We start from the raw sequence: 27,212 nt of genomic DNA on the forward strand, positions 1-27,212 counted from the left end.
GCTTGGGTCCTGGCCGATTTTGTGACCCGATAGATTAAGGAAGGATGAACACAGTGCGAAGACGTCGTCAACAGTCTGGCATATGGGAACGTTATCCGCCCAATCATCCCAGTAGAACCTGTAGTCGGTTCCATCGTTTGTATCTTCTTTATCGAGTTGAGCCCACCGGAGAACTCGGCGCGGTGGCGCCTGTGCCAGTCGAATTTGCCCCTTCGGCACACCGGACTGATCATGGTTGAGTATCTGCTTCTGCTCTTTAAGCACTTCTACCGAGGGTAATGGGCGTAATGAAGAATAGACCTTGCCAAGACAGTGGTGCAGAATGCGGTGGATGAATTCAGGGAGTTCGGGGTAGACATCCATAAGCCAGGGGAATTTGCTCAGGATGAAAAGAGACTCGGGGAGGGCACCAATTGCAAGAAGGCTCTTTAGAAGCATCACTTTCTGGTCAGAAGGCTCAGGAAGCTCGTCCTCCTCCGTCTTCGCGCCTGTGGATTTGTCCGTTTCCTGGTCTTTTCCAGGAGTCGCAGATCGGGTTTCGGATTCGCGGATGCGTGGAATAGGTAGGGTGTCGTCGGATAAAGCACCAGCCATCATCAAGGCATTGATGCCACCTCCAGGCCGTGCTGCCCGCTCACGATCGGCCTTCTCCTTGAGCTTCTCCTCCTTGAGCGCATCCATTGAATCATCTGGCCTCCAGAGGTGCGGATACAGATCACGTAGTGAAATGAAACCGACTTTAATCAGTAGAGCCGCAAGGTAGATGAGGTTGTCCGGAAGGACATCGGATTTAGCGCGAGCGCGGGAGGAATAGAAACGAAGCTTGAAACCAAGCAACTGTGCTGCTACTCGACTTCCCTTGGGAGGCAGTGTGCCGGTTTCCTCAATCCATTTACGCATCTCCTTTTCCTCTTCCGAAAGACTGTTGCTTTCCGGAAGAATTCGCTGTAGCTCTTCCTTGGACACAGGCCGGCGGCCAATTTCAAAGAAAGCACGAATTCCGATTTCTCTGACTCTGTTCCAAAATTCGTGATCTCGTTGCTCGTTCGCTTTCATTGCTTCAAGTCGTTCCTCATCGGTAGTCACCCATCCGGAAGATCCAGGTAAGGCCCAGTTGGGAAGGCCAGAATCACGGTTACCTGCATCAACTGTGCGGAAGGCATCCTCTTTCGGCCACCAGGAGCTAGCCCGCAGGAGCTTCACAAAGAAGCGGTACTGCTTAACAAGAACAGCAGCAAATACGTCGAGAGTAACATCAAGAACACGGCCCACATCCATATCAAACGCGCCAATCATCGCCTTCACCCTCTCAAAAGTGTCCTCGACAACTTCGCTGGAGGGGGGCTCATTATTACTCGTCGTGAACAGCTCCGTAAGCAGTTTGGAGTACCCTTCAGACTCTTCCCGCAGAAGGTTGTAATTCGATTGCCGATAAAGAAGGTTCGTCTGCTTGCGGATGCCCATGCGGGTGAATGTTTCGCGGACAAGTCCCAGGGACTGAAGGAGTTGGGTGTCGAGTTGGAGGCGCATAAGAGCGGAGTTAATCCCCGTAGAGAACACGAGCGGTCTCAGGGCACTATTAGAAGTGTCGGAATCGGTGAGAATTGATAGGGTGTCCAGGAACAAGGAGCGAGTGTCGAGGAGGGCTTGCGCTTGTCCTTCATTCTGCATATCAACATCCTCTGCAGCAACCTCTTCGCCAATGATGTCCCTAACTGCAGCTCCAGCTTCCTCCGGTGATAGACGACCGTATAGGGCGGACCGTATGAGTTCCTGGTATATCGAAGCGAGTGCGGCGGCATCTTGCGCATCTTTCACTTGAATACCCCTCTCGACGAGATGCTTCTTTCCAGTCGTGGCCCACTCGTCGATGGCGTTTTGTGTAACATACTCGTAGTCGTAGGGTGGGGGAGGCCCGGGAGGAGGCTGGGGAGCCGATGCCTGAGCTTGCGGGGCAGGTGCCGGCATGGGAGTAGGCGCGGGCGACGGATTGATGTGTGTTTGTGGTTGAGATGAGGAGGGAGAGGGTGATGGAGGGGGCTTTTGGTGATCTGTTGTCGGAGGGACGCCGTTTGCCTGGCTTTGGTCTGAGACATCTTTCGCCGGAGTTGTGCTGGGCGGGGACATGGCATTATCCCTCCGACCACCAGGAGGGTTCTGACCGTCGGTGCTGGGCCTGCGACCCATGCTATTCCTTCCACCCCGACTGGATTGCCTTCGTAATCGACCGCGCGCGTCAGAGTAATCGCGAGACTGCGGACCGTAGTTGTGTTGCGCCATGTTGAGATTGCCCGGCCGATGGGGCGATGGTCGTTGACCGTCGTTCCCTGAATCGCCAGACCACGATCTATCACCTCTCTTTCTCTTTCCTCCGGCACCTGGAGCCATGACAGCCCGATTGGAGCTAGAGTGCGCGGATAGAGAACCGATGTGTTCCCGACAGGTCGCAATTCATGCGGCGAACCTAGATTTCCGAGGTCAGCTTCCTTCACGTGGGACCACAGAGCCGCAATCGGTCGGATCAATCGATGAAACGCGGTTTAGGGGACTATTAGAAACAACCTGCTGTGGAAAACTCATACGGCGGAAGGAGGGAAAGGACGATGCCTGGGGAAGACACAAAGATCGCTGGTCGGATCAAAGAACGTAATGGCAGTGAATGCACGGGTAGCAGTAAAGGCGGCGGCGTTTACGGGCGGGTGTCGCGCCTCAGTCGCTTAGTCTCGAGAAGCTCCGCGCTAGGCTTTTTCGGTGTTACCCGCCTGAGGCATTTGCCTTTAATCACAGAACTCATCAGGATTATTTGCTATTTGCTACAAACAATATATCACTTCGTTTCGGGGTAGGTTCTATCCCTTGAAAGTGGTGATGAACACCTTACAAAACTCATATTTCATCTTAAATATTATCATGTCATTCATCATATCAATGCGTCGTAGTTGGCTACATAAATTTCCGAGCTCCCTCACAGCAAGCCCAAAGCCTTGGCTTCAATGTCAACAATCTCAGGAATAAGCTCCTTCAGACTGGGACGGTGGGGGTTCCAACCCAACAGCTTTCTACCACGGTAGGAAGTACCGCGAGAGCTGCTACCCCAGGCATACAGGCCAAATTGGTTGGTCTCAGTAACCTGTTCGTCGGTCAAGGGCTCAACCTCAGGGGACGGGATAAGCTTCTTCTCATAAGCAACCTGGGCCACCTGCTTCTGAATGTCACCCCAGCAGAAAGGACCGTTCTCTGCTAGGTAGTAACCCTTGTCGTTCCAAGTGGCCTTGCCACCGCCCGCAGCAGCAGCCTCACTCAGCAGAAGGTAAAGATCACTCAGATCCTGCACGTGGATTTGGTGCCAGATGTTCTTACCCTCACCGACCTGCAGACCCTTCTTGCGCTTCAGAACAGCAGAAGCCAGCCAGTATGCCTGCACACTCTTCTGGTTGCAGGGTCCACGGCCCGGTCCGTAGATGGTAGGCGGGCAGACGATGGCAATCTTCACACTGTCGGGAGCACGCTTGCCAGCATTGATGACGATCTCATCGACATTGCGGTGGAAGGAATCAGCAGGAAGGTTGAGGAGCTCGTCGACACCATCCCAGTCATCATGTTGCTTGGCACGTTCCAGACCCCAAGTGTTGCTACGGAAGTCCTCCACAGTCAAGATACCGGTTCCAGAAGTGTGGATCCACCACACTGGTCGGTCAGGGGTGTGGTGAGTGGCACCCTTTGCAATTGCTTCGGCGGCAGCGACATGATCACAGTCGGCACAGTCTAACCATGGCCCGTGAGTTATACATTCAAGTTACAGAGAGAGCACGTGAGCAGGGACTCGGGAACGTACGGAGGACAATATCTGCGTTCTTGACCTCCTCCTCAATGATATCGGCCGAGTCAAGGTCACCAAGCACAATCCTTACGTTGGGGTACTTGCTGGTAACCTGGGCAGCCTTGTCCTTGTTGCGCACCAAGACGGAGTACTGCCAGTCCGGATGAGCCTGGTAGACGTCGTAAAAGGTGTCTCCGCCGATGTATCCAGTTACACCTGTACTGCAATATACGGGCAGCGGCCGTCAACGAGTGTACTAACATCTTTGAAGAAAGCGGAGACCTACAGGAAAACCTTTTGGGGAGCCATCTTGCCGTAGTAATCGTAAGAAGGTCGGGAAAGGATGGATAATGAATCGCTGGGGAAAGAGTGCTACTAGAAGTGGGGGAGGGGAGCTCGACTTTTATAGCTTGATCAAAACAAAAAGAGCGACCAACTGCCACTTCCAGCTTAAGCTCCGCTATGCTTTGAAATCAAGAGTGGGCAAAATGGATCCTCTCTGGTGCAAGAATCAATCAGAGGTTGCAGACCTGGGCAAAAGTGGGGGTGGGGGTACCAGAAGTAGCTATCCCCATCAATTGCGGGCTTCGTTGTGCTTCCAGTCTTAACTGGAATTGATGGCTTGGAGCATATTTCTGGTTCCACAGAATGAGCTTTCGGCACGAACCCTTAAATTGACAAGAGTCAAATCCTCCTGACAGTATACTACTATCACATTGATCCTGATAAAGGGTTAGGTGTTCTGGGGATGGAAAAATGAGTACCTTAGTTACCCCTCATGACGTACGTGGGCGGGGCTGAAGCCCAACGAATTCAACAACTGGCCAGTTCTCGGTCGACTACAAGTAGACCGGCGCCTCGCTGGTACATTGCTTCGGTCGCAAATGATAAGGCCACAATTACCACTTGAAGAACCGGGGTGACAATATGGAAGTATAACCGAGAGGCTACAGTTTTTGTATAAAGTAGACGTACATATACTCTTCTTTGAACGGAGACAAAGTTCAAGGGAATGGTACAGCAGAAAAGATAAAGCAGAGTGGCTGGATTGCAAAACTCAAAGGTGGCTTATTTCAATAGAAAACCGGCATCAAAGGGGAATCTTGCACAGAATCATGCCTATAATCTACAGTCGCTTAGAAAGTGCTCGTGGCCAGGCGACTAGCCGCGTTACGAGCGTCAAGGCGATCATCGTCGTCTTCCTCCACAATCGAGCTCACACCACTGGCAGAGCGCAGGCGCCCTTTACCGGTGCCGTGTCCGTTGACTTCTTCGTCGTCTTCAGTTGGGGTGGGTGCAACGAAACTGCCACTGAGACTCCGGCCAAGGCTGTCGCTGCGACGCGGTATGCCGCTCCAAGCATCCCCCTTGGGGCCTTGACTTGAACCAAGGTTAGGTCGGCGAGCGGTTGGGTGGGATTCACGTCCTAGACGGCTGAGTCCTCCCGAAGCGTCAATGGCTCGAATATCAGGTCGCACACTCTCCAAGGTAGCGAGGGTCCTCCGTTCGGATTCAATCTGGCGCAGCGTATACTCGCGGAGGCTGGCCAGCATGTCGTTAGTCGTCCGGTCAAACCAACGTTGCTTCTCGGCGAGTAAGTTCGACGTAACCCGCTGTGTTCGCTTCGTCAGGTAGTCCTCGTGGCCCTGAGCCTCATCCAGGGCATTGATGGCCTCGTCCACCTTGTCCGGGCGGACGGAGGAACTGACTTTGAGGCGATCAGCGGCGGCGCGTTTGCTCCTTGTTGCCTGTTGAGCTTGGATCAAATCACGAAGGAGGATGTGGCGATTTGTAAGAGTCTCCTTGACAATAAAGGCATCGGACGAGTGGTAGCTTAGCGGATCCCCCAGTGTTGTGGCCTCCGCAGTCGCCTGGACGGCATGGAAATCCCCGACCGTTTGGATGATCTTTCCCAATTTCCGGTATGCATTTGACAGTCCAGGGTGCGTCTCTTGCACGTGCATCTGGCCTAACTTAACACCAAAGTCGGATTCTGCGAGACCGAGTCCTGGATAGCCCAATGTTAGTTCCCATGATCATGAGATACGAATCCCTGGCGCATACCTCGACGGGCTTTGACGACACGGTCAACCTTGTGACTAGTATCCATTGTTCCAAGATAGAACATCTTTACAATCGGACGCGCATTTTGTAATTCGGGTGTGTCATCGGGGGGTGGCGCGAACTGCTTCAAGACCTTCCTTCGAACCCCAGTCGCAGGTTGTTTCATCCGAACTACAGGACTGTAACCGAAATCACTCTCAACGAACAGGACCACCTCATCGTCATGGATGAGAACTTCATTGCTCAATACAACATTCAACCACCGTTGCAAAGACGACTTGACTCTGATTTCATCCTCTTCGGTTCCAGCGCCGGCAGGGGTAAGTGGTGGGGGGACCGCAGGAACCAACGCTTCCGGGTTAGCCGAAATCAGATGGTCCGCAAGCTTGACAAACTCGGCATGGGTACGACGAACGTCTCGATACTGTGTTGTCCTAAACTTGGGGATATTCGTCTGGAGCCTGTAATCAGTAGGCGCAGGGCGAGGCAAGAAAAGGATATCGCTCACGTGAACATCAAATCGAAGAATAGGGTCCTTCTTGCCCGTTCTCTCTAGCCCCGTGACTTTCGCCTGGATTCTATACACAGGTGCGGGTTGTCTGGGATTCTGTCTTGGGCCCGTTTGGTAGCGGGCGGGGAGCTGAGAGCGAGGCTGTTGTCCATGCTGCTGCTGAGTGTGTTGCGAGTGCTCATCAACATAGCCCGGCTCACCCAGTTGTGCACCCTGCAGTCGCGCAGACAAGTCGGGCGATCCAATCTCGTTCTCCTGGAACCCAGGAGTTTCGGTAGGCTGCGATTCGGCATTGTAAGGATCTTGGGGAGGCAAGGGGGCAGGGGGGATGTCGCTAGTCACGGAAGCCGGAAAGGTTGTTTGGGTCGGGCGAGGTGAAGCCCATGGAGAAGTGCCCGCAGGATGATCAGGATCGTTTGATATGGCGGAATAGTCCATCGTGGCTGTCTTGGTCTAATGGGACCACGTCTACACCGCGCTGCGGGTGCGCAATCATCAGTATTGTCTCGTCCGGGACGGTTATCATTGTGGATCAATTGATGTTCACCTAATAGTGCTCAAAAACAATTGAGGAGAGGAAGATGCCGAAAACTCTCAAGAATTCGGGCTTGACTAAAGGAGAGGCAGATGCAAGCGTTGAGATGGGGGAGGGGAAACTGTTCAACTGAGCGGAACGGGATGGACTTCGGAGGTTACGTCGTTGGTGCCTATGCAGCCTGATTGGCCAGGCATCTGCGGCCCCGGTCACTGGACCGGAAAAGCTTCAACAGCTTCATCCATACCTCCAGTTACTCCGCATACATACTACCTTTCGAAGGGCTGGGCCTTTCTCTTTTCTACAATTATCATCCTTCTCTCTGTTCTTCTTGAGGATGTATGTCAAGTTCTAGGCCCCATATTCCGCCAATTCATTGTCTCCGATTACATAGACAGTTGCCGTCCCCATGGTTACAGCTCTTTTCTTGCGCGCCTCTCACCAGACGGTGCGGCCAACTGGCCTCCGGCAATGCCAGGCAGCTGCCAGCCGTCTGGGGTGTAATGCGTCCTTGATTCCAGGGGTCAAGAAGGGGCAATTTCCTAAGATCCAGATGCTCTCAACGTCTGCATCCAAATTGCAGGCAGACACCCTTGACCGAACTAGAAATATAGGTATCATCGCACATATTGATGCCGGTAAAACAACGACCACTGAGCGCATGCTCTACTATAGTGGCTTTACCCGAAGAATTGGAGATGTGGACGAAGGGTCCACCGTCACAGACTTTCTCCCTGCGGAACGCGCTCGCGGGATCACAATTCAATCTGCCGCCATCACCTTCCATTGGCCGCCTCAAGCGGCTGGTGATCAAACTACAACCCTTCAAGATAATCCGCAAACCCCAAGGTCTGCCACTTCCCATACAGTAAATCTAATCGACACTCCTGGGCATGCCGACTTTACCTTTGAGGTTATGCGTTCTTTGCGCATCCTAGACGGGGCGGTGTGTATTCTGGACGGCGTCGCTGGCGTCGAAGCTCAAACGGAGCGAGTATGGCACCAAGCGAGCACATATCGTATTCCCAGGATTGTCTACATTAACAAGCTGGACAGAGACGGTGCAGCTTTTGGGCGTACGGTAAGAGAGATAAGCTCCCGGCTTGCGGGCTACCCCGCTGTCTGCCAGGTCCCATGGTTCGAGGGCGGAAATGGTCGCTTTGTTGGAGTTGGCGATGCGATCAACTTGCAGGGTCTCCGCTGGCAAGATGGGGACGGTAAAGCGGTCAAAATGTTCAACCTCCAGGAGCTGGACGGCGAGGAACCGGGGCTTGCACAGGAGATCAAACGCGCAAGGACAGCACTTGTCGAGCTGCTTAGCGAGCATGATGAGACTATGATTGAGAAGTTCTTTGAGCATGACGAAGACCATCTCGCAGTGCCTCCCAACGACATTCTAGACAGCTTGCGCCGGTGCCTCTTGCAAGAACAGGGTAGGAAGATTATCCCCATCTTCGCAGGCGCTAGCTTCCGCAACATCGGTGTCCAGCCTCTCCTTGACGCCGTGACGAACCTTCTTCCTAGTCCCCTCGAAACCCCTGACGCAGAGGTGAGCATCGGCGGCGTCAGCGGAGGTCTTCGGAGCCTCCTCTCCGGTGATCTATTGGTTGAACAGAGCGAAAAAGCAGCCACCTCCAAAGGGAAGCAAAAAAAGAAGAAGTCCGTCACTCAAGCTGAATCACAAAATGCTATCGAGAAGCTTCAGAGCTGTGCGCTTGCTTTTAAGGTAGTCAATGATGCCAAGCGGGGAGTCTTGGTTTATGTGCGCGTGTACTCAGGTTCTCTGGACCGAAACAGCGCTATATTCAACACCAATCTCAAGATCACTGAACGTGCACCGCGCTTACTGAAGATGTACGCCAATGATGCTGTCGAGGTGGATTCCATCCCTGAGGGACACATTGGCGTTGTGGCTGGCCTGAAGCATGCTCGAACTGGAGATACACTAGTCTCATATGCGGGCAACAAATTAACACCACCAGAACCACTTGATACCCTCCAACTACGTCCTATCCAGGTGCCGCCCCCCGTTTTCTTCGCCAGTATCGAGCCGCACAGCCTAAGCGAGGAGAAGAAGATCCATGAATGTCTAGCCCTACTCCTACGTGAAGACCCAAGTCTTCACGTCACTGTTGACGAAGACTCTGGGCAAACGCTCCTAAGCGGCATGGGCGAGCTCCATCTCGAGATTGCCCGAGACCGCCTGATCAACGACCTCAAAGCCAAGGCAACAATGGGCCGCATTGAAATCGGCTACCGTGAATGTCCGCTCGGAGAGTCGCCTGTTGTCACCAAAATGTTCGACAAAGAGATCGCCGGCCGCAAAGGCAAAGCCGGCTGCACAGCAGTAGTGGAACCTTTCGACCCGGATAACGCACCTCCAGTACCCGAAGACGCGCTCTCGGTTGAGACCAAAGAGGGCAATCAGATAATCATCATCGCCCCGGAACTGCAGGTAGAAACCAACCGCAAAGGCATCGAGGAAAGCCCCGTACTTCCCCCAGGCCTAGATATGCAATCCTTCCGCGCCTCCCTCCATAACGGCTGCCTTGCTGCCCTTGCTCGCGGCCCTCAGTTCACTTTCCCTATGCACCACACCCGCGTCACCCTCACCATCAACCCAACCGAACACCTCTTCGGCACCGATACCACCCCGGCCGCCCTCTCCTCCGCAGCACGTCTAGCCACCTCCGCCGCTCTCCGCGACCTCCTCTCGTCCGGCCCAGGCACCTCCCTAATGGAACCCGTTATGAACGTCATCATCAGCATCGACGAAGCCAGTCTCGGAGCCGTCGTACACGACATTTCTTCCTCGCGCGGCGGCCACATCGTCTCCCTGGACGAAGAAATCCCCCTCACATCAACCGACCTCTCCGCGTCCCCGCAACCGGTCGAGGACCTCCCACCCATCGACCCGAAGAAGGTCTACGCCCCCGCGGACCCATTCGAGTCTGGTTCCGTTGGTGCCTCCCTCCCGGACACAGCTAACCGGCCCAGAACCATTACGGCCAAGGTACCCCTCAAGGAAATGGTTGGGTACTTGAAACACCTGCGTAGTTTGAGTGCCGGTCACGGTACATTTGTGATGAGTGTTGATCGGTTCGAGAAGATGAGTACCCCGCGACAGAAGGCTGTGTTGACGGAGCTGAGGGGTGGGTTTTAGCAAGGTTGATTTTCACTACCTTCTTTCCCCCCATTCTTCTACTATATCACATCTCTCCCTGGATACGCTGTATATTATAACTTCATGGGTTGGTCAAAGCTTAGATAAAATTTCGAAGTGTGTACAATACATCTTGACATCCAGGAAAGACTGGCTGTATATCATTTGTTCTTCCAATGTTGAATTCGGGAAACTTGATTGAATAACTCAATTAGTATGAATAGTCAGTAACTGTCTCGCTTCGTTCCTTACTAGTCTCAGTCTAATCAACACAATCAGTGAGAGAATAATGGGTTAATAGTAAGAGAATAGTAAGGGAATGGTGAGAGAATAGTGAGTCACAACTTTTACTAAATATATATCCGAACACACAGTCTCCACAGCGGTTGATCATCTAAACTCCTATCCGAAGGCCAATATAGAAATGCAAAAGATAAAGTCAATTCCGCTGAATTCATAATGCACCGCAAAACCACAATCCAGATCGAACTACAAGTTCGATTGCACACCAGCCGACGGCAAAAGCTGTGTTCTAGCTGGAATCACCCCAACCCTGGCCATCCGGTCAAACGCCAAGAGATGGCCCTTGCCTACCGACCTCTCCTCCATGAACCCAATACTACGGATCTTATCCAGACTGAATTCGCGATTCCGGTCCAGTAACTTGAAACCCGCGTAGACAAATAGCCAGGTGTCTGGTCCGATCTGTCGCTTCTGCAGACCGTATTCCTTGCACATGCGGTCATAGTCGTCCTGGTGGTCGTACCACCACTTGTCGATCGCTGCGTAGTCCGTCTGCGTTGGTCTTATGGCCTTCAGGCCGAAGTACTCGGCGAGGATAGGCCACTTGACGCACCATGGGCCTGGAGTGGCCGTGTCTGCGATGTTGAATGCTTCTCCGTTCGCTTCATCAGGTTTCACTACCGATAGGTAGATCTCTGCTCGAGAGATTATGTCCTGGGAGGAGTCTGTGAAAGTGTAGACATAATTGGTGGGCGTGCCTGGGAACGGAACTGTAGCGCCGTAGCCATACACGTAGCGGTAGAGAGAGAGGTAGAGAGCTATTGGCTCTACTGTGGTCATGCTTGTGGTGCTGGGGACATGGCCTGGATAAGTAGATTTCTCGTTAGCCCTATGTATGCTGTGTCACATTGCCAGACGTATCAATAATACCTATGATTTGATCTGGGCGGACTTCACACCATCTCCAGCTTTTCCCTTGAGCTGCTTCTCGGATCAGGTCAACCTGGCCATAGTAGAAAATCTCGTCACCGTATGGGGATGGGACACGCGGGGCGTCTTCCCTCAGGGGTGTGTTGAAGGTGAGCTTGTCGATGTGTTGGAAAGCCGCGACGCCGTAGTGCTATTCCAGTCAGGTTTACTGAAGACATGAAATTGGTTCAGGGGTATAGCATACATTGGTACCTGTTTGCAGCACGAAGAAGGTCATGTTCTTACACAGGGTATCGCAGGCATGGACAGCATTGTAGGTCATGACGACGTTGATGTCCTTGATATCCATGACATTTTCGGTGTATGCAGTAGCATTGGAGTACGCTGAGCTGTCAGTAAGAGATATTCGCACCATTGCTCTGCGCGGTCACCTGCAAATAACCGATGTCTTACCGAGATAGTATACATGAGTGACCTGGTCTAGCTGCGGGATTGTTTCACGCATCTGGGTCATTACTTCGTCCAGGCTACCTCGCAGGTTAATGCCTGAATACACCTCCAGTCTCGGATCATCGGGGAGGCCTAGTTGTACCCGCGTTTGGGGTCGATGCGTCAGGCCGATCACCCGCGAAAAGGTGCTGCGAGTTGGATATTCCAGCAGGCTCCTAGTCACGGCCCAGCCAGATATTCCACTGGCGCCAAAAACCAACGCAACTTTGTCGCCAGAGATGCTGCCCATTGTGAACCACGCTGCGAAGGATAGAATGAGATACGAGTGGAGAGGAAGAAAAGGGTTTCCTTTACACCCCCTTTTATTGTTATAATTCTACGACCCTGTGGAATAGGTAGACAGAGAATGACCCGCTATTAATGATGACAGTTGTAGGGGATTGGTCGTAAGGTCTGCCGTGCCACCCTAATCCAGCGGGCGACATACAACCCCATGCCTCCTGAATAGGCGAGATACCAGATTCAGTAATACCTGGAGCCTGGCAAATAATATAGTGTTGTATTAAGAGACAAAGGCCATTATAACACACGACGGAGGCTGTTAGTGGATATAGCCTAGAGGAATTGAAACAAACACGTCCAGGCTGGCGCTGGTTCCAAGCCTCTGACACGTATAGTGGAATGCCTTACAATGCCCGGACATGGCCCGGTCTGTGAGTTAGATTAATGATGGGATCGACTGTGCACATGCTTTCCGTTGCCAGCTACTGTGTCCAAGTTTCCCTTGCCCTAGTTAGGTTTTGGATTGGCCCTCATATCCACCCGTGAGCGCACCATTTTTAAGGCCGTTCCTTCGCCCCACCAGGCCGCAACGAACCGGTCTTTTGCCTCAGCTGGCTAACAAGGTGGGATTCATTTAGACTAGGTCCGGCGACCCGTAGTGCTTTCATTTGTGGGTTTAGTTCCACGGCCGAGATCCCGTTGCGCCTTATGGCAGCCTTCGGAATTGCGGGCTGGTTTTTAGATGCGCCCAAAGAGAGTTGCTTTAGTCACGAGACTTCCCTCTATCGAAATCAGTAAAGCCATGTGGTAAACCTGAAGTCAGGTCAGAAGTAGTGGGTACTAGACTGAGAGGGAGGGAAGAAGGAAGAAAGAGAACAAGCAAAGGGGGAGGAGACATGAGAGACCACCAAAAAAGCTACGTGACAGGGCGCTAGACCCATTATAGGACCAGGATCAAGCCATCCCGCTGTGGGCTCTCAACTAAACCACTCATCGACAATAAAACTAAAGTGCATCTAGTCCGCGATGCGATTCACCCGTGCTTACGGTGGGACCTGATCCTAGATATATCTCCTGCCTTCATTGGCTGTGCATTCTCTCGGCCTCATTTGATCGGCCCATGAACGTCCTTTGTCCAACCCGAACTCCGAGGCAGGAAGTACCATTGTAAAGTGTTGATCCTTTCCTTCCGGCCGAGTACTATAGTAGCTAGCGACAACATAACAGCATCCTTGTACTTACACCCATCGTAGGCCAATCAAGTACTTGAGGCTCCCCTGCTAATTTGCCCCCTCCACAGAAGTCTGGAACATTGGCCTACCGGCATGATCCTGGTTAGTTAGGCCAATGCAATCAGCCGTTTTTTTCAGCTCCAAAGTCGGTCTCAGCCAAAGTAATATAAAAGAATGGCGCACTTTGATCGCGAGCGAGGCCTCTTGGGCATTGGCTGTCGTTGCAGGGACTCAAGATGCTGTCGCGATCGCTGGGAAAGGGAACGTCCTTCACAGGGCAGCAAACGACAGTGCTTGGAATTGGAGTAGCATTTATGGCATTTACCTCCGTTGTAATTGCCCTTCGCGTCTATGTAAGAACGCTTTTGCTGCGTGCGTGGGGTGCTGATGACGGTGAGCCGACTATTGTACCTAGGTCCTTTGATAAATCTAACGAACATGCAGTGCTCATGGTGATCGGAACGGTAAGCCAGATAGTACCATTTCGATGTTCCGTCAAGTTGTTGACCTCGGGGTCAGATACTTACATACGGTCTTTCTATCGCCTCAATTGTGGGTAGGTCCAGGCACGTACATACGTCTTAAGTAATTGAGTTACTGACCGTGGCAGCTGCATACTATGGGGTTGGAAAACACTGTACGTCTTCTACTGATTTGCTTGACTTGACGTCTTCTAATGTGAACCAAGATTCAGATGTTCATATTGAAGACCGGATTCCTATGTTCAAGGCAAGTTATAACACTAATACCGAGGAAGACGACGACCCACTGACTATAACCAGTGTATATGGGCTACACGCCTCCTCTACGTGCTCGGCCTGTGCTTCATCAAGCTATCACTTCTTTGGTTTTATCTCCGGCTGGAAACACGACGTTTTATGCAATGGCTTGTGTACTCGGTCATCTTCATCGTTCTAGGGGTATCAATCTCAAGCTTCTTCGTTGATACACTCTCCTGCATACCTCCTTCTAAATTTTGGAATTCTACCAAGTCCGGACATTGTATGTCAACGGCGTCCCAGCAGAAGTTCTACGAGGTCAATGGCATCCTCGTCATTGTCATGGATATTCTCATCTGGGCTGTTCCCATTCCGATGCTATGGCGTGTTCGTATCTCTTTGGTAAGTACAAAGATACCATTTCCAATTCTTTGCCACCTCTTGATTAACATCTTACAGCGCAAGAAGATTGCAGTACTGGGAGTTTTCAGCGTGGGCCTTCTGTCTATAGCTGGTAGGTTGCTCATTACATTATCCGTGCCTTTTTGTTTATTTCTCTTTCGTCTCTTTTTTCCCCTTAAAACAGTTTCGGATTAACCAATGCAGCTGCTTGCGTGAGATACAACACCGTCTTGCAACTAGCCAACAATCCAGATGAAACATACGTCCTCGCTGCCTCGCTTAACTGGTGTGGCATCGAAGCCTACGTCGGTACGTACCATTTTTCCTCCCCGACACGTCAGGCTTCGTACTAATGGATCATCCCGTAGCCATATTCTGTGGCTCCACTCCGGCATTATATGTCTTTGTGAAGCGTTACCTCCCACAAATTCTGGGCCCCTCCTACGCGCACAATCCAACTTACCCGGGACAGAGCAATGCAAAGAGATTCAGCGCACCTTTCTGCAGAGTGTCCCGTCAAGATGTGAGCGAAAGCCGGCTAGGAGAGAGCCAAGATGCATTACATGATGGGGATGGCATTATGCTTAAGACAGACATTCACTGGGAGGTCACTGATATAGATGCGGAAGGTCGAGTGGACTCGCACCATGTAAATATATGAAGGGTTGCGCCCTCTAATCTGAACAGCAGATGATATCAATGTGAGGAATTTGTGACTGATATATGGCGGCATGTCTGTTAAAGAATGTGACAATTGCAGGCCACAATGTGGAAGGATCTCAGACCCACCAGACTAGTAAATTCCGTCACCGTCTTTTTGTCGTCTGGAATTTAACGGTTTACTGCTTATTCTAAGGAATATCTTCATGTGTTTCTCTCCCCTCCTCTTGGCAGGGACTTCTCCAGTCGCTTAGAGCCGCCTGCCTTCCTGCATCTCCGCCGTTTGTCCCACGGAACGTTGTCGCATCATCTTTCCCAATTACTATCGCTTTACCGTCCTCTCTACACTAATCTGCAAATACCAAACACACTACTACCTCACTCCAAACATCCCAACTGCTTCCGACCCTTCCGGCTACACTAAATTTGAAGCATGCTATCATAATCGCTCGAGCCCAACAAATTCCCGTCACTCGGGCATCCCCGCCATCACCATGAATTCCTGTTAGTCACTTTTACCCCCAACCTCACCCTCTAGTCCCAAGTTATTAGCCTCGGTGGATCATAAATCATAATATAGATTATTAACAACCAACTAGTCTTTCACTCAACCAAGCACGCCAAGACTTCATACTATCACATCCCCTCCACCGTCAACTTAGATGACGTCCAACAAATCCTCCACAACCACTCCACCCTTGCAAACATATTTTGGCCCCAAACCGTTAACGATCCAGAAAACCTCATCTTCGAAAACCAAACTGGCCCTAGCACTACAGAAATTCAAATTGGCCCAGCATCAGGTTCAAATCCCGGCCCTTCCGCGACAAAATGCAAAGCTCGCATGATTTCTCACCACGAGGCCAGAGAGGTTGTCGTTGAGGAGGAAATGCCTCTCGGGCTTCGGATGACCCTGGTGTATAGGGTTTCTGATGAGCCTCCCCAGGGTATCTCGGCAGAAGAAGGTGACGGTCTGCTCGCGTTGGCTGACTCGCAGCCCTCCACGTCGCTTTCGCCCTCTGGGTCACGAATAGGGCTGTATCTCGAGGTAGAGAGATCTGTAATGGCACCGAGGCCTCTCTCGATGCTGGTCAAAACGACGGAAGGGCCGGTTGTAAAGACGAAGAATCTGTTGTTCGTTTTGGACGAGTTAGGGAACGGGAGGGACTTGGATGCTGTGTTGGGTGCTCTTAATGATGGACTGGGGGAATCGGATGATGAAGGAGAGGGGGTGTTGGAGAAGTATAAGGCGGATTGAGACGCATATAGCCACCTATTCTTTGGAAAGTTTAAACCTAGCCGCTACTATATAATCAAACCTTGGTGGGCTAAGATCATCTTTTCAGTGCCGTGCCTGCTACAAACTACTAATACGGAACGGTGATCTTGGAGAATCAATTGATTAACTGCTGAACCAAACAGACCCCCGTCCCTCTATCCAAGCCAGAGCGTCTCGCATCTGACCAAAACTCAATTCCGGTGCATTCCCATCCCAGGAAGGGTGAAGGAAGACGGTGATAGTGCTAGTGAAGGCAAAGACATGAATACCACTGAAATGATTGGTAATAATTCCAGAGCCGAGGACGGGAATGAAGCCCTATTACCTCTTCCTGAAGATTCACCGTACTCGGATAGGTAATATATAAATGTCCCCATTTCCCTTCGCAGCTTCTTCTCTTTTCTTCCTCCTACATCCTCATCTTCAGTCTTGGCCTTGCTGCATCTATAACATTAAATTAATAAGCTTCATAAAATTATGAATATGATCATCTACTGATAATGTGAATATATAAAAGTCTACCGTACCTTACTATCTTGGGGTCTCGAGAAGACTACTGCCATAATATGGATTATAAGAAGCATGAGGCAGGCCCTGCGCCGCTTATTCCAAAACATTATCTCTTGATAGCTTATGCCTCTTCACCAATACGAGATATATTACAAAGTCCAGAGCTGTCCAGATATCCAAGCCCATCCAAGGTACAAGAGTTCGGTGCTATACTAATGTAAACAGCAATTAATACTACATGCTACAGCGAGCTTGAAGACTACTCGCGCTCTATTGTCTATTACCCAAATATGTCTCACAATAGCGACAGGATATGAACGGGACAATAAGAAATGCCTTCTTATTAAGGTGGTTGATCCCATCAAAGTCGAAGTCGCACACATCTACCCACTTTCTTTGCGTAAGAAAGCTGGACATTCTGAGAAGCATTTAATCTAGTAAATACTGGAAATGCTCTGGTCCGCGAAGAATATTGAGGCTTGGAAAATCGCAATTTTGCGACTGGAACGCACAACAAGCTCGCAAATCATCATCCTTAGCCTCGACGGTGTACGGAATCTGAATGAAAAATAATTTTAAGCCATATCAGCTGTCAGATGAAAAGGTGCCCACGGTGGGATTCCACTCGCTCCAAAACCGCCATATAATGTCTTGACCGCTATCTCCATCGCTTCAAACACTGGCAGCAACCGAGTCAATACACATCAAGTCGAAGTGCATCACAAGCCACATTGCCGGTGCTGTGGATCTGCTTCTGGACCTATTCCTACGGTAACACGTGGCCTTCAAGAGCCTACGAGGAGAACTCATTACCGTGGAAGACGGCGTAAATCATGCCGTGGTCGACGAATATGACACTAACCATACCCTGTTCAATGCTTCGTTGAACGGCTGTTCAGACTTCAAACATCCTCTAAGTCTTCACTTCCAAATCAGCAGGATAAACCGGGTCACATACAAAAGGCGTACAGTACGCGCATAAGAGTGCCCGACAGAACTTACCAAGCTTGGCTCGCTGATATTGAACAGCGGTCGAAGGGTCAAGGCAACCCCGTTGTTAAAGCTCACCGAAGAAAGGCTGGCGTCCATACCTCGATCTCGGCTATGGGAATAACATAGTAAACTAAGTTACTATGTCATTATGGGCTACCGTCGGAACATGCACGGCCACTAGAACTTTCCGGCAAATACTCGCCCCCACTCACGTAAGGGCAGACTGGCGAACCTGTATGCTGTATGGCGAACGACTTCTAGGACGCAAAACCAGTGCCACCGAAGATGCCTAAGGAGGCAGAAATGAGGGACGAGTCCACCCAGGTAGGATGGACGACCGACTTGCGCCCCAAGGTGTCGACCACTACAGGCACAATAGTAATTCAAGCCTTCGAGCCAGTTTATCTTAAGCCAGAAATGGGGAATAGTTTCTGGAAGTTTGCCACCGCAGACGGCCAGACTATTGCAGAGTCGACGATCCAGTAAATGACCAAGTATTCAAGCCGGGACGCCAAACTACGCCTCGCAAAGCGCAGCTTCGTTACTTTACTTACTCGTTTACCTGACATACAGACTCGCGCAGAAGGGTATTACCACTTGGTCGCCCGGATTAATTCCCTCGGTGACTAGATCACAATTAGGTCATGCATCGCGTCAAGTCTAATATATGCTTATAATCTGTTACGGAGACTTAATGTCTATCGCAATACGCAATATCCCACTTCGAAACTATTTCGAATCATGCCTCGTAATATGGATACAGCAACCCTGCGTTATAAATGGTTCTCACAGGGTGATATTGGCCCAAGATCAATCATAAAGCTCAACAATGACTGGGTCGTCCAGCAGGCTATAAGTGAGCACACATTCCAGAAAGATCACGATGACCATCTCGCTAGGAGAGGTCCTTCCTGGACGGCAATTCGCCTCCTCGTCGAAGATAGGAGCGCGCGTACCAAGGCCTATATGCGCACTTACAAGCAACTTATGCACGGTGGCACGGAGGCCGAGCCAGCCAGGGTTCGAACCCGGCAGGCTAATTCTTCGTGGTGTCCTGTTGAGCTGAAGGCTTACCGATCACTTCCTAACAAGCGACCTCTCATTGTACCGCGTCTTTTAGGAGAAAGGGTGACCAAGCAAGATGCAAGCGGTTGGGTGCCAGACGGCTTCCTCATATATATTGTGTGGGAAATAGTACCCGGGATTCAGCTCGGAGATCCTTGTGGTTCCAAGGTCTTTTGGACACTGGAGCGAGCAGAGAGAGATCTCATCCGGGAGAAATTTAAGGAGGGCTATATGAAGCTGTACGAATGGGGATTCGACCCTCGTCCTGGGTGCGGCCAGAATCTCGTTTGGAACGCGAAAACGTCGACACTGTAAGCAGCTGGAGGGCAACATGCGTCTACATGCTAACAGATATTACCTTAACGTATTATAGGTACTTCGTTGGGTGGTTTTTGGCATACGAGGACATTGAGAAGAAAGAGTGGACTCCCAGATTCTGGTATTTCTGGGACCTAGTCCGTGCTCCTGAGAAGCGTCAACGTCATGAAAATCCGGATGATAGTTGGATGTGGTAAACGATTAAGGTCTAGCCAGCAACATTATGGTACTGGTTTATGGACCGGCCTTGACAAACAATTTAAACTTCTACTTTAAATGCAATCAGGCCATTGCAGGGTATTGAAGATATCTTATTCATTTTACTACTATCCTCTGACCACCTTTATCATAGTATTTGGTCCGTCAAACATCCCGTCGACTCCAAAGAGAAACGGTGGGATATTTCTTGAAATAATTTTTCTTATAAAATCCCACTCCCTATTCTTTATTTACACTTGAACGCGAAACATCTGTGCCATGTTTCTGTTACTTAAACACTATCGGTTCAGTACAAACGGGCTATCGTCCATTCTTATAAATCTCTTTATTTGCTCAAAACTATCTTTCATATAGCTTTTTCATGGGGGTATTATGCCCCTCCATCTAGATATATACCTATACCAACACTGCTGAGGCCTAGTTATATGTCCCATTCCCAGCTGATATGCATTTGCTGAACTAGCGGAAGCAAGGAAAACAGAATGAGATGCAAGCAACTCCTGATATGGGAGTCCTCCTGGCATCCCTTGTCGCAATTTACTCTATGCCAAAATAGAGCACTGGCCAAGTTCCATGTAGAAGTAGAACATCACTTTCTCATTCTCATGGACAACCTCTGTCGTCGATGTTCAGGAGCCACTGCCGGCACATTCCCATGGACTGTCCTATGTGTGGGTTTATGTTGGTGATGAGCACGGAGTCCAGGGTCAGTTCAACCTGCTCATAGGACAGGCTGCTACATGTACCAAAAAGAAAGCTATGCGTCCCAACCAAACGTTAAGAAATTTCTATGGAATACTGTGCAAGGTTGTGCACAAGAGACAATGTAGTTTACGTGCCCGAAATCCCAAGCCCAGTGGGACAGAGATTACGGCCTACAATATTCTAGGCAAGAGCATTCGCGCATGGCCTGATCTAGAGTGGGGATACAACGTATCTCGTGAGATATTTTTCTCGCGTATTCTCTGCCCCGATTGATAAAAGCAAGAACTTGGGGTCAATGCCCAGTTTGGCATCTCGGCCGGTTATCTTGATTACCCAAGCTCGAAATCTGTTACAATCAATAGCAGCCCACATATCGAGACACCCAGTGATCAACTGGGCCTTTTTCTCAAGCCAGTACTAATGCTACAGAAACTCGCACATAATTTAGAAGATAAATGGACTGATGAAGATCCTGTGAATGCAGCCTTTATCGAGCTTCTCAATGGCTCTGGCTTCTTTCTTCTGGTGAGGAATAAATACTACTAGTACTTATGAGGACAGTCACCTCAGGGAATAGTTGGACAATGAGGACACACGTTTTACTAACGTAGGACAAACAATTTTCACCTTCTAAGTACAATTTACTGTTTCAGGATATAAAGAAGGGATATGCTAATATACAGCCATTACTGTATTTATTGTCTAGCTGACCAGCCCAAGGAAACACAATCGCAAATCATTAAAATTGTCTGTAGAGTGCAACGGTTTTGATGGCTCCAGAAAGGGTATCGGGTCCATCACTTGAGAACAGCAGCCGAGAAAGAAGCAGAATTCCCACAAATGATAATTAACGTTGTCAATAATACATATTCATGACGTTTCTCGTCCGTCGTTGCGCGAACTCCTACAGTAGAGGGAATGTTCCTGTGGCACAGGCCAAGTACTTTCTCTAATTCCACTCGGTCACGAGGACCACTAACTATGCGCCTTTCGAGTGGCTGATAAACCATAATGACTGCGCAAACATGGACTAAGATCCATTAGTGAAAGGTCTCAAGCGTCGCAAAACGCAAGTCGGCTGCGGACGTTCCGGTGGACGAGCACAATCATTGAAACACTCATGAAGTCCAGGGACGAGCTAATATGCCTTTGTTCTAGAAAACCAAACTCACCTCAAACTAATGATTAATTCAGACCAGTTTGAGCTCGGATCGAGACATCGCGGACAATTTTTTAAGCTCTTATACAACGTGGACGATGTTGATACTTATTGTACATAGACCTTTGCAACCAGTGTATGCTGATTATCAGTGCATTGTATTACCAGCAGATCTGAGTCTCTTTATTATCCTAATTATTACATTGCCCGCGTGGGAGTTATTCAACTTTGAGTAGAACAAGAATTGGGAACGGAATATTACAGATAGACATGAGGATACAGAGATCAGAGTCCATTCGTGGTTCTGAGGCAACGGACATCATCCGGCAAGTAAGATGGAGCATGCGCGAGGACAGAACCCATCTACGATGGGATACAAAAGTCTGCGAGTCTACTCATGTCCGGTCTGCATAAAAAAAGACGAACCTTGATTCAAATCGCTGTATTGAACACGCAATTGAGCGACGCATGGGATTATGCACTGCTTCACGTCTCATCGATTTTAGCATTGGTGAGATGCCAGTGGATAAGAGATTTCACTGTGTGTGTGGTGACATTCGACCAAATACCCCTAAAAAAAAGAAAAAAGAGGGGAGGGGGGGGGGGGGGGTTATGACTTCACTTCTCCATTTGCAAATTCGACTTACAAGACCCGACTAAGGTGTTGGCCTGGAAATTGTGGAAGGGGTGGTTATGTGTTATATATGACCTACGTGCGCACCATATCCCCAGTCATCACTGTATCATGATGTGTAATAGCTGAAAACTCTGCTATATCACCCTTCCTCCAGCTTTGCCATTTCATTTCTGCTCACCTCTCATCACCCTCATCGCTCTCATCACTCTGACTACTCCTACTACTCTCATCACTCTCATCATCCAAGATGCGATTCTGGTCCTGGCTTCGGGGAGAGCCCAGACGCGAATATTACTACAAAAAACGTCTTCAGGAAATCAAAGACCATATTGGCTATGACACCCCAAAAGATCCAGTCAAGAAATGGATATCCGAGTTTAATGATGAGGAAACGCTGGGGTTTGCCATTATACAGCGACAGCGTCGTCTGGAGAATGAGAAAAAGACGGCTGAAGAGCAACAACAGCGAGAGGAGAGGCGGCAGTTTCGGCGGCGGCGGTGCGAGCAGTGCCGGTACCAGGAAGAGATGTGCAGCGCCTGCCATGAAGCGACGCAGGCAGCAGATGTTCCACCACCCTACTCGAGCAGATCCCCAGAGGATTTCAAGCAAGATCTGGCCAAGCTGCGCGAAGAGTTTGTGAAGAATCGAATTCGCTTGGAGGCGATCAAACAAAAACTTACAGATAGTAGGAGTTGGTGGGTCACATATGCCATGGCCCCCCGCTGGCATAGAGACGACACTGGCCGGACGTTTAAGTGGATTGAAGGCCGGAGAAAGTGTGCTGATCTGGGGGGTTGCTGTGGCCGTACTTGCGGATGCTGCGAGAAAGTTCTGATTGAATATCAACGGCCGAAATTCTGGCGGAAAACACACTCAAAGGTACACTTCAGGGTGCATGGTCATTGCACGGTGGAGTGTGCTTGCTGTATCCAATTCTGGGGGTTCTATACTCCCCATCCTGCTCTTCCTGCTATGTACTAGGAGGCGCTTTACCTTTAGTACAGACAGTACCTTCCTCAAATATCAATAACTCGCTCAACGGCAGGCAAACCATCGTCGTAGGCTTTGGATCCCCTCTCTTTTCTCTTCTTCTTGTTCTTGAAAACAGTCGCTCGTTTGACAACGCTCGTTTCACACAGCATTAAGTCACTCTTTGCGACATTCACTCTTATCCATCTCGTTCATTACCCCACATTCTCTTTTATATAGGCTTTTTTCCATTTTTTTTTTCTTTAGATAGTTATGGCTGAGGCGGTAGATGCCAACGCCACACTCTCGTTTTGGCAGAAGCTAGACCCCAGTCACGCTAGGTGGCTGTTCCTCGCGGTCTTCGTGATCGTGATTTGCAACGTTCTTTTCGGTGCGGTGAGGCTCTATTTAGAGCTATTGATCAAACGCCACCACATCGAGAAGCTACGTGCAATGCCCCCATCACGGAGGCGCGACGTGGAAATGGGTAAGAATGAGGAAGAGGAGGATTCTGGGGGAGAAGGGGGGCAGAGGAGGGAGCGGAGGGGGAGGTGGAAGAGGGGGGAGGTGAGGACGGAGAGGGCGGTGAGGACGGGGTGGGTGTTGTTGAAGGGGGGGTATAGGTTGGGCGGAGGTGGGAGGAGAGGAAGAGGAGGATAGGGGAGAGAAGAGGGGGTTTGGGTGGGTTTACAGGGTGGGTGTGGCGGGAGGGTGGGAGGGTCCTCTCTCTATAGAACCATGCTGGCCGTTTGTCTAGGACTGACCGTTTCACGATGATCCACATCGCATTGACTTGAAGAGCTCGCCGATGAAGCTCAGCACGGTATACGGCATCAACTTGTGAGTTGAAAGGATCCCTTTGTTTCTGATATACTGACCGTTGCTATAGGACATCGATTTATCTTTTCATCTCGCCTCGACGGCTCCAGTCCGATGGGTTTTATAGGCGTCCAGGGGGTGTTGGAGACTATCTGGATAAATGCCAGTAAGTCACACCTTTGACCATTGCCATCAGTTGAGCCATTTTCTATTATCAACCTCATACTGACTTCGCCCTGTGATAGCAACCTCCGAAACCATGGCTCGGAGGCTCAGGATGATGACTTGGAAAGGAGGGTTAAGGTTTATACGGGAGGGAAGGGTGATAAGAGGAGGTGATGTGTGGAGGTGGGTTGATGCGAAAAGGGATATAGAGGGAAGGAAGAATGGAGTGAGATGGATAGAGGGAGAAAGGCCTGGTGTACTGTATTATCCACGTCTTCATATAGCACAATGGGAGGAAGAGAGCTCGATCATGGGGCTGGAAACAATGGGTTTCAATGTTGATATCAGATGCGGAGTATCAAGTCAGGCTCTGCTGAATGTACGACAGGGGACTGGTACTCTTCCTTACTAATATTTAAATATGCCGTGCAACTGTAGCAGTTCAAGCTTTCAGCCCTGTGAAATGCATTACTAGTCATCTTATGCATCTATGACAAATAGATACTATCTTCAAGTCAAAGAGTACGTAGGTAAGAGGTTGGGGACATCATGTATGTTATCCGAATATCATCAATTATTTACAATTATATTCATGAAGCTTCCGACCCGGGTGGATCATCCAGGGTTACATCGTACTTTGTGAAAGAGATACATCATATTTTATGATACCTAGCACGTCTAGGATTCAATTCATTAGTCATTGTATAGGAAGGAAATCATTTAATAATCGTTCTGACAGGTGATGTATTGCTATTATGCATATCAGGCTAATTAATTGGAAGCTCTAGATACTTGTCACCGAAAGCCAATGCCAAGCCGCTGACTGGGAGAACAGACAGGTCTAACATGGATAGGAGAATTTGTATATGTCGGGAATATGAGGTTGAGCGATGCTACACAGCAACACCGGGTCTCTTTAGATGTTGAAACAAAGTAGTAGTTGTAATAAAATGATGTCGTATTGTCACCGAAAGTCGTAACAATTGTGTAAATAAAGCCAGCCAGGGCCATAGAATATCCGTCCTATCTATATCATCAATGGGTACCCACCGGCGGGACAACGTTCACAGGTTTGCGCTTCGAGAAAAGATTCTTCAATCTGCGAAAGACTGTTTTATCATTGACAGGCGCGTCCTCGGTTCCTCGCGATCTGAGCTTTCGGCTCGTTGCCTTGCTCATTGTGGACCACGAGGTTTTCAATCTTGAGGCATTAGATCCAGGACGAAGATTTGAAACATTGTCCGTCGACTCGGTGTAAACTGGTAGGTGTGGCGAGCTGGCATTAGCAATTGTGCCTGTTCTCATCTTGGCCATCACTGCCTGCTGGATGTTCATGTCGCGTTCGCTTTCATCTGCAGCCGTGAGGACGTGTGCTAGGCCGCTGCTGTCGATAATAATTCCGGGGTGTTGTTTACTCTCTTCGACAGCAGAAGAGCCCAGGTCCAGCGGAGCCGTGTACTCTGGGGGTTGAACGGTTGGGGTCTCCAAACCAGCTACTCCACAATGGCCGTTCGGTGATGGTTCCACAGACTTGCCGAGACCGGGTGAAATATTGCTGGGGACTGAATGGGGTGAATGAAAGCTAGGAACGCCAGTGGACATGAGTGTAGTCTCGGGATCCAGATAGACCTCCACATCATCACCGCAAACAGCATCCACAAATTGAGGGCCATCCTCATTCGAATGAGATTCGGACTCAGAACCATCCAAGAAAGGTTTGACACTCTGGCCCCTATCCCTACTCCATTTTCCCGAACCTATTACTTGGTTATCATAACCTGCTCGACTAGGTGGGGCACTCGAGGACTGTGTTCCGTCGCTGGGGAGTGCTGAGTGGGAAGATGTCGCTCGTCCCGATTTGAGACTATCGCACTTGAGGTTCTGGCTGGTCTGAGAATGGAGAACCCTCATAGCCTGCATACTGGGCTGTTGGGTCAAGGCGACCCCCGAATCGTACTTGTTCTTCAGGGCTGCCACATCGGCTCCCACTTTCGGGGACACATACATGGAGTCGATTTGAGGCGCCGTGGACGATTCGTGCATCGTCGTATTGGTTGTGACCGCGCGAGATCGCTTGCTAGACCCCGACTGCTGGCCTTTCCCGATCTTGTATACGAGTAACGAACAGGCATTTCTAATCTGCTCTTCCACGTCGGTAGGTATGTTTGGTCGGTCAACCAACGGCGATGGTGGCTGATAGGTGCCAGGGCTATCAACAAAATCCCAATAACGGGTTGGTTGGTTATGGGCAGGTTGGCTTTGCTGGGTTATCAAAGTGGGTTTCTAGCTAGCACATTAGGCCACGATCGTGAGGCAGTTTAAGGGAATACACACCTGTGACCCGAACAGAAAAGAAAATGAGGTGCGTCGCTTCGTGCTAAACTCCATCGTGGCTGATGTTTGCAAATATGACGAAACAAGAGGCGTTCGGTCCGGAAAGGGATCAGCTAGATAGACTGCAGGAAAGACTGTGGCGACGCCAGCCAATGTAGAAGGACGCAATGGTGCGTCGACAAACGACTCGTGATATGGAGAGTAGCGACACAAAGGAAAACAAATCCGGTCGCTGGGCTACCAGTCCCAGGGAAATGGACCAAAACCGGCGATACTCAAGATCAGCCCAGTCCAATTCCTGAGCCAAAGAATCGCTCGAAGAGGCAGGTTCTGTCCAGGAACTGGTGGGATGGAATGTGGGGAGCGATTCGAGGAATGCTGTCGAGATCAAGGAAAGGAGGGGTGAGGACCGATTTGAAGGTCAGGGGAAGAAAAGCCACCGGAAATTATGAGAGACGAGAGGTAACAAGATGACTCAGGAGCAATGGACCAGTCCATCTGCTAGGTATACCACCTCTAATAATCAATCGCAAGGAGTAAATAGAATGCAACCGCGGCGCTGGGGACACCGGCTGTCTCAACGAGGGACCAAAGAATGAAATATCAGAGACTGGAAGGCCAGTGAGCAAAAGCAAACGAGCGTGGTTGGTGCGATGAGGCCGTCGGCCAGGGAAGAGAAAGCAGGAAAAGAGGAGACCCTGCAGAAAAGCAAGCCTTTGTCACACGGCATCACGGGGCTGCTGCAGGCCTGAAAACCTCGCCGTCTGATTGCCTCGTAGTGGCCCCGGACTTAATCTTGCAGTGCACTATTGTCGATGATGCAGCCAGTCCGGCTGCCATTCGCTAGGGGTGAAACCGGCCAAGGAGGGGTAGCAAAGTAGGCCATGCAGCGGTCGATGCGTATGAGATGATGATGTCCGCGCTTTTCCACTTCTAATGGTAGCTAGTGCTGATCAGAACGTCACAGAGAAGTTGCGGGTTGTTCTCCCATCAGACTCACTATCGGACAAACCAAGTCATCCCCCAAT

At 50.1% G+C, this 27,212-nt stretch overlaps 9 protein-coding genes across 9 annotated transcripts; 4 read left to right on the plus strand and 5 right to left on the minus strand.

Moving 5' to 3' along the window:
• Window positions 1–3: 3 nt before the first annotated feature.
• Window positions 4–2,127, minus strand: An17g00540 (uncharacterized protein; the record flags this gene model as incomplete). Its single annotated transcript, XM_059745419.1, has 2 exons — window positions 4–911; window positions 1,140–2,127. Coding segments are annotated over 2 exons (1,896 nt in total), but the record flags the coding sequence as incomplete, so codon positions are not given.
• An 838-nt stretch (window positions 2,128–2,965) lies between these two features.
• Window positions 2,966–4,129, minus strand: An17g00550 (uncharacterized protein; the record flags this gene model as incomplete). Its single annotated transcript, XM_001398247.3, has 3 exons — window positions 2,966–3,765; window positions 3,836–4,041; window positions 4,107–4,129. 3 exons carry the CDS (start codon window positions 4,127–4,129, stop codon window positions 2,966–2,968), a joined length of 1,029 nt encoding a protein of 342 aa, XP_001398284.1.
• Window positions 4,130–4,956: 827 nt separating this feature from the next.
• Window positions 4,957–6,833, minus strand: An17g00560 (uncharacterized protein; the record flags this gene model as incomplete). Its single annotated transcript, XM_059745420.1, has 3 exons — window positions 4,957–5,828; window positions 5,885–6,338; window positions 6,399–6,833. The coding sequence occupies 3 exons, from the start codon at window positions 6,831–6,833 to the stop codon at window positions 4,957–4,959; spliced, it is 1,761 nt and encodes a 586-aa protein (XP_059602797.1).
• A 506-nt stretch (window positions 6,834–7,339) lies between these two features.
• An17g00570 (uncharacterized protein) lies at window positions 7,340–10,093 on the plus strand (the record flags this gene model as incomplete). The annotated part of the gene is made up of 3 exons (XM_059745421.1): window positions 7,340–7,736; window positions 7,800–8,479; window positions 8,585–10,093. The coding sequence occupies 3 exons, from the start codon at window positions 7,340–7,342 to the stop codon at window positions 10,091–10,093; spliced, it is 2,586 nt and encodes an 861-aa protein (XP_059602798.1).
• A 489-nt stretch (window positions 10,094–10,582) lies between these two features.
• On the minus strand, window positions 10,583–12,005 carry An17g00580 (uncharacterized protein; the record flags this gene model as incomplete). Its single annotated transcript, XM_059745422.1, has 4 exons — window positions 10,583–11,225; window positions 11,296–11,456; window positions 11,511–11,650; window positions 11,720–12,005. 4 exons carry the CDS (start codon window positions 12,003–12,005, stop codon window positions 10,583–10,585), a joined length of 1,230 nt encoding a protein of 409 aa, XP_059602799.1.
• A 1,461-nt stretch (window positions 12,006–13,466) lies between these two features.
• On the plus strand, window positions 13,467–16,269 carry An17g00590 (uncharacterized protein; the record flags this gene model as incomplete). The annotated part of the gene is made up of 8 exons (XM_059745424.1): window positions 13,467–13,694; window positions 13,841–13,867; window positions 14,013–14,351; window positions 14,409–14,463; window positions 14,556–14,660; window positions 14,720–15,000; window positions 15,266–15,515; window positions 15,611–16,269. 8 exons carry the CDS (start codon window positions 13,467–13,469, stop codon window positions 16,267–16,269), a joined length of 1,944 nt encoding a protein of 647 aa, XP_059602800.1.
• Window positions 16,270–17,933: 1,664 nt separating this feature from the next.
• On the plus strand, window positions 17,934–20,373 carry An17g00600 (uncharacterized protein; the record flags this gene model as incomplete). Its single annotated transcript, XM_001398252.3, has 7 exons — window positions 17,934–18,005; window positions 18,055–18,275; window positions 18,435–19,169; window positions 19,232–19,369; window positions 19,463–19,570; window positions 19,750–19,762; window positions 19,981–20,373. 7 exons carry the CDS (start codon window positions 17,934–17,936, stop codon window positions 20,371–20,373), a joined length of 1,680 nt encoding a protein of 559 aa, XP_001398289.3.
• A 1,770-nt stretch (window positions 20,374–22,143) lies between these two features.
• Window positions 22,144–24,024, plus strand: An17g00610 (hypothetical protein; the record flags this gene model as incomplete). The annotated part of the gene is made up of 5 exons (XM_059745425.1): window positions 22,144–22,776; window positions 22,902–22,955; window positions 23,134–23,353; window positions 23,756–23,851; window positions 23,882–24,024. 5 exons carry the CDS (start codon window positions 22,144–22,146, stop codon window positions 24,022–24,024), a joined length of 1,146 nt encoding a protein of 381 aa, XP_059602801.1.
• Window positions 24,025–24,885: 861 nt separating this feature from the next.
• An17g00620 (hypothetical protein) lies at window positions 24,886–26,238 on the minus strand (the record flags this gene model as incomplete). The annotated part of the gene is made up of 2 exons (XM_001398254.1): window positions 24,886–26,133; window positions 26,185–26,238. 2 exons carry the CDS (start codon window positions 26,236–26,238, stop codon window positions 24,886–24,888), a joined length of 1,302 nt encoding a protein of 433 aa, XP_001398291.1.
• Window positions 26,239–27,212: the final 974 nt, after the last annotated feature.

Source organism: Aspergillus niger (genome assembly GCF_000002855.4).
Source record: "Aspergillus niger supercontig An17".
Taxonomy (NCBI): Eukaryota; Fungi; Ascomycota; class Eurotiomycetes; order Eurotiales; family Aspergillaceae; genus Aspergillus; species Aspergillus niger.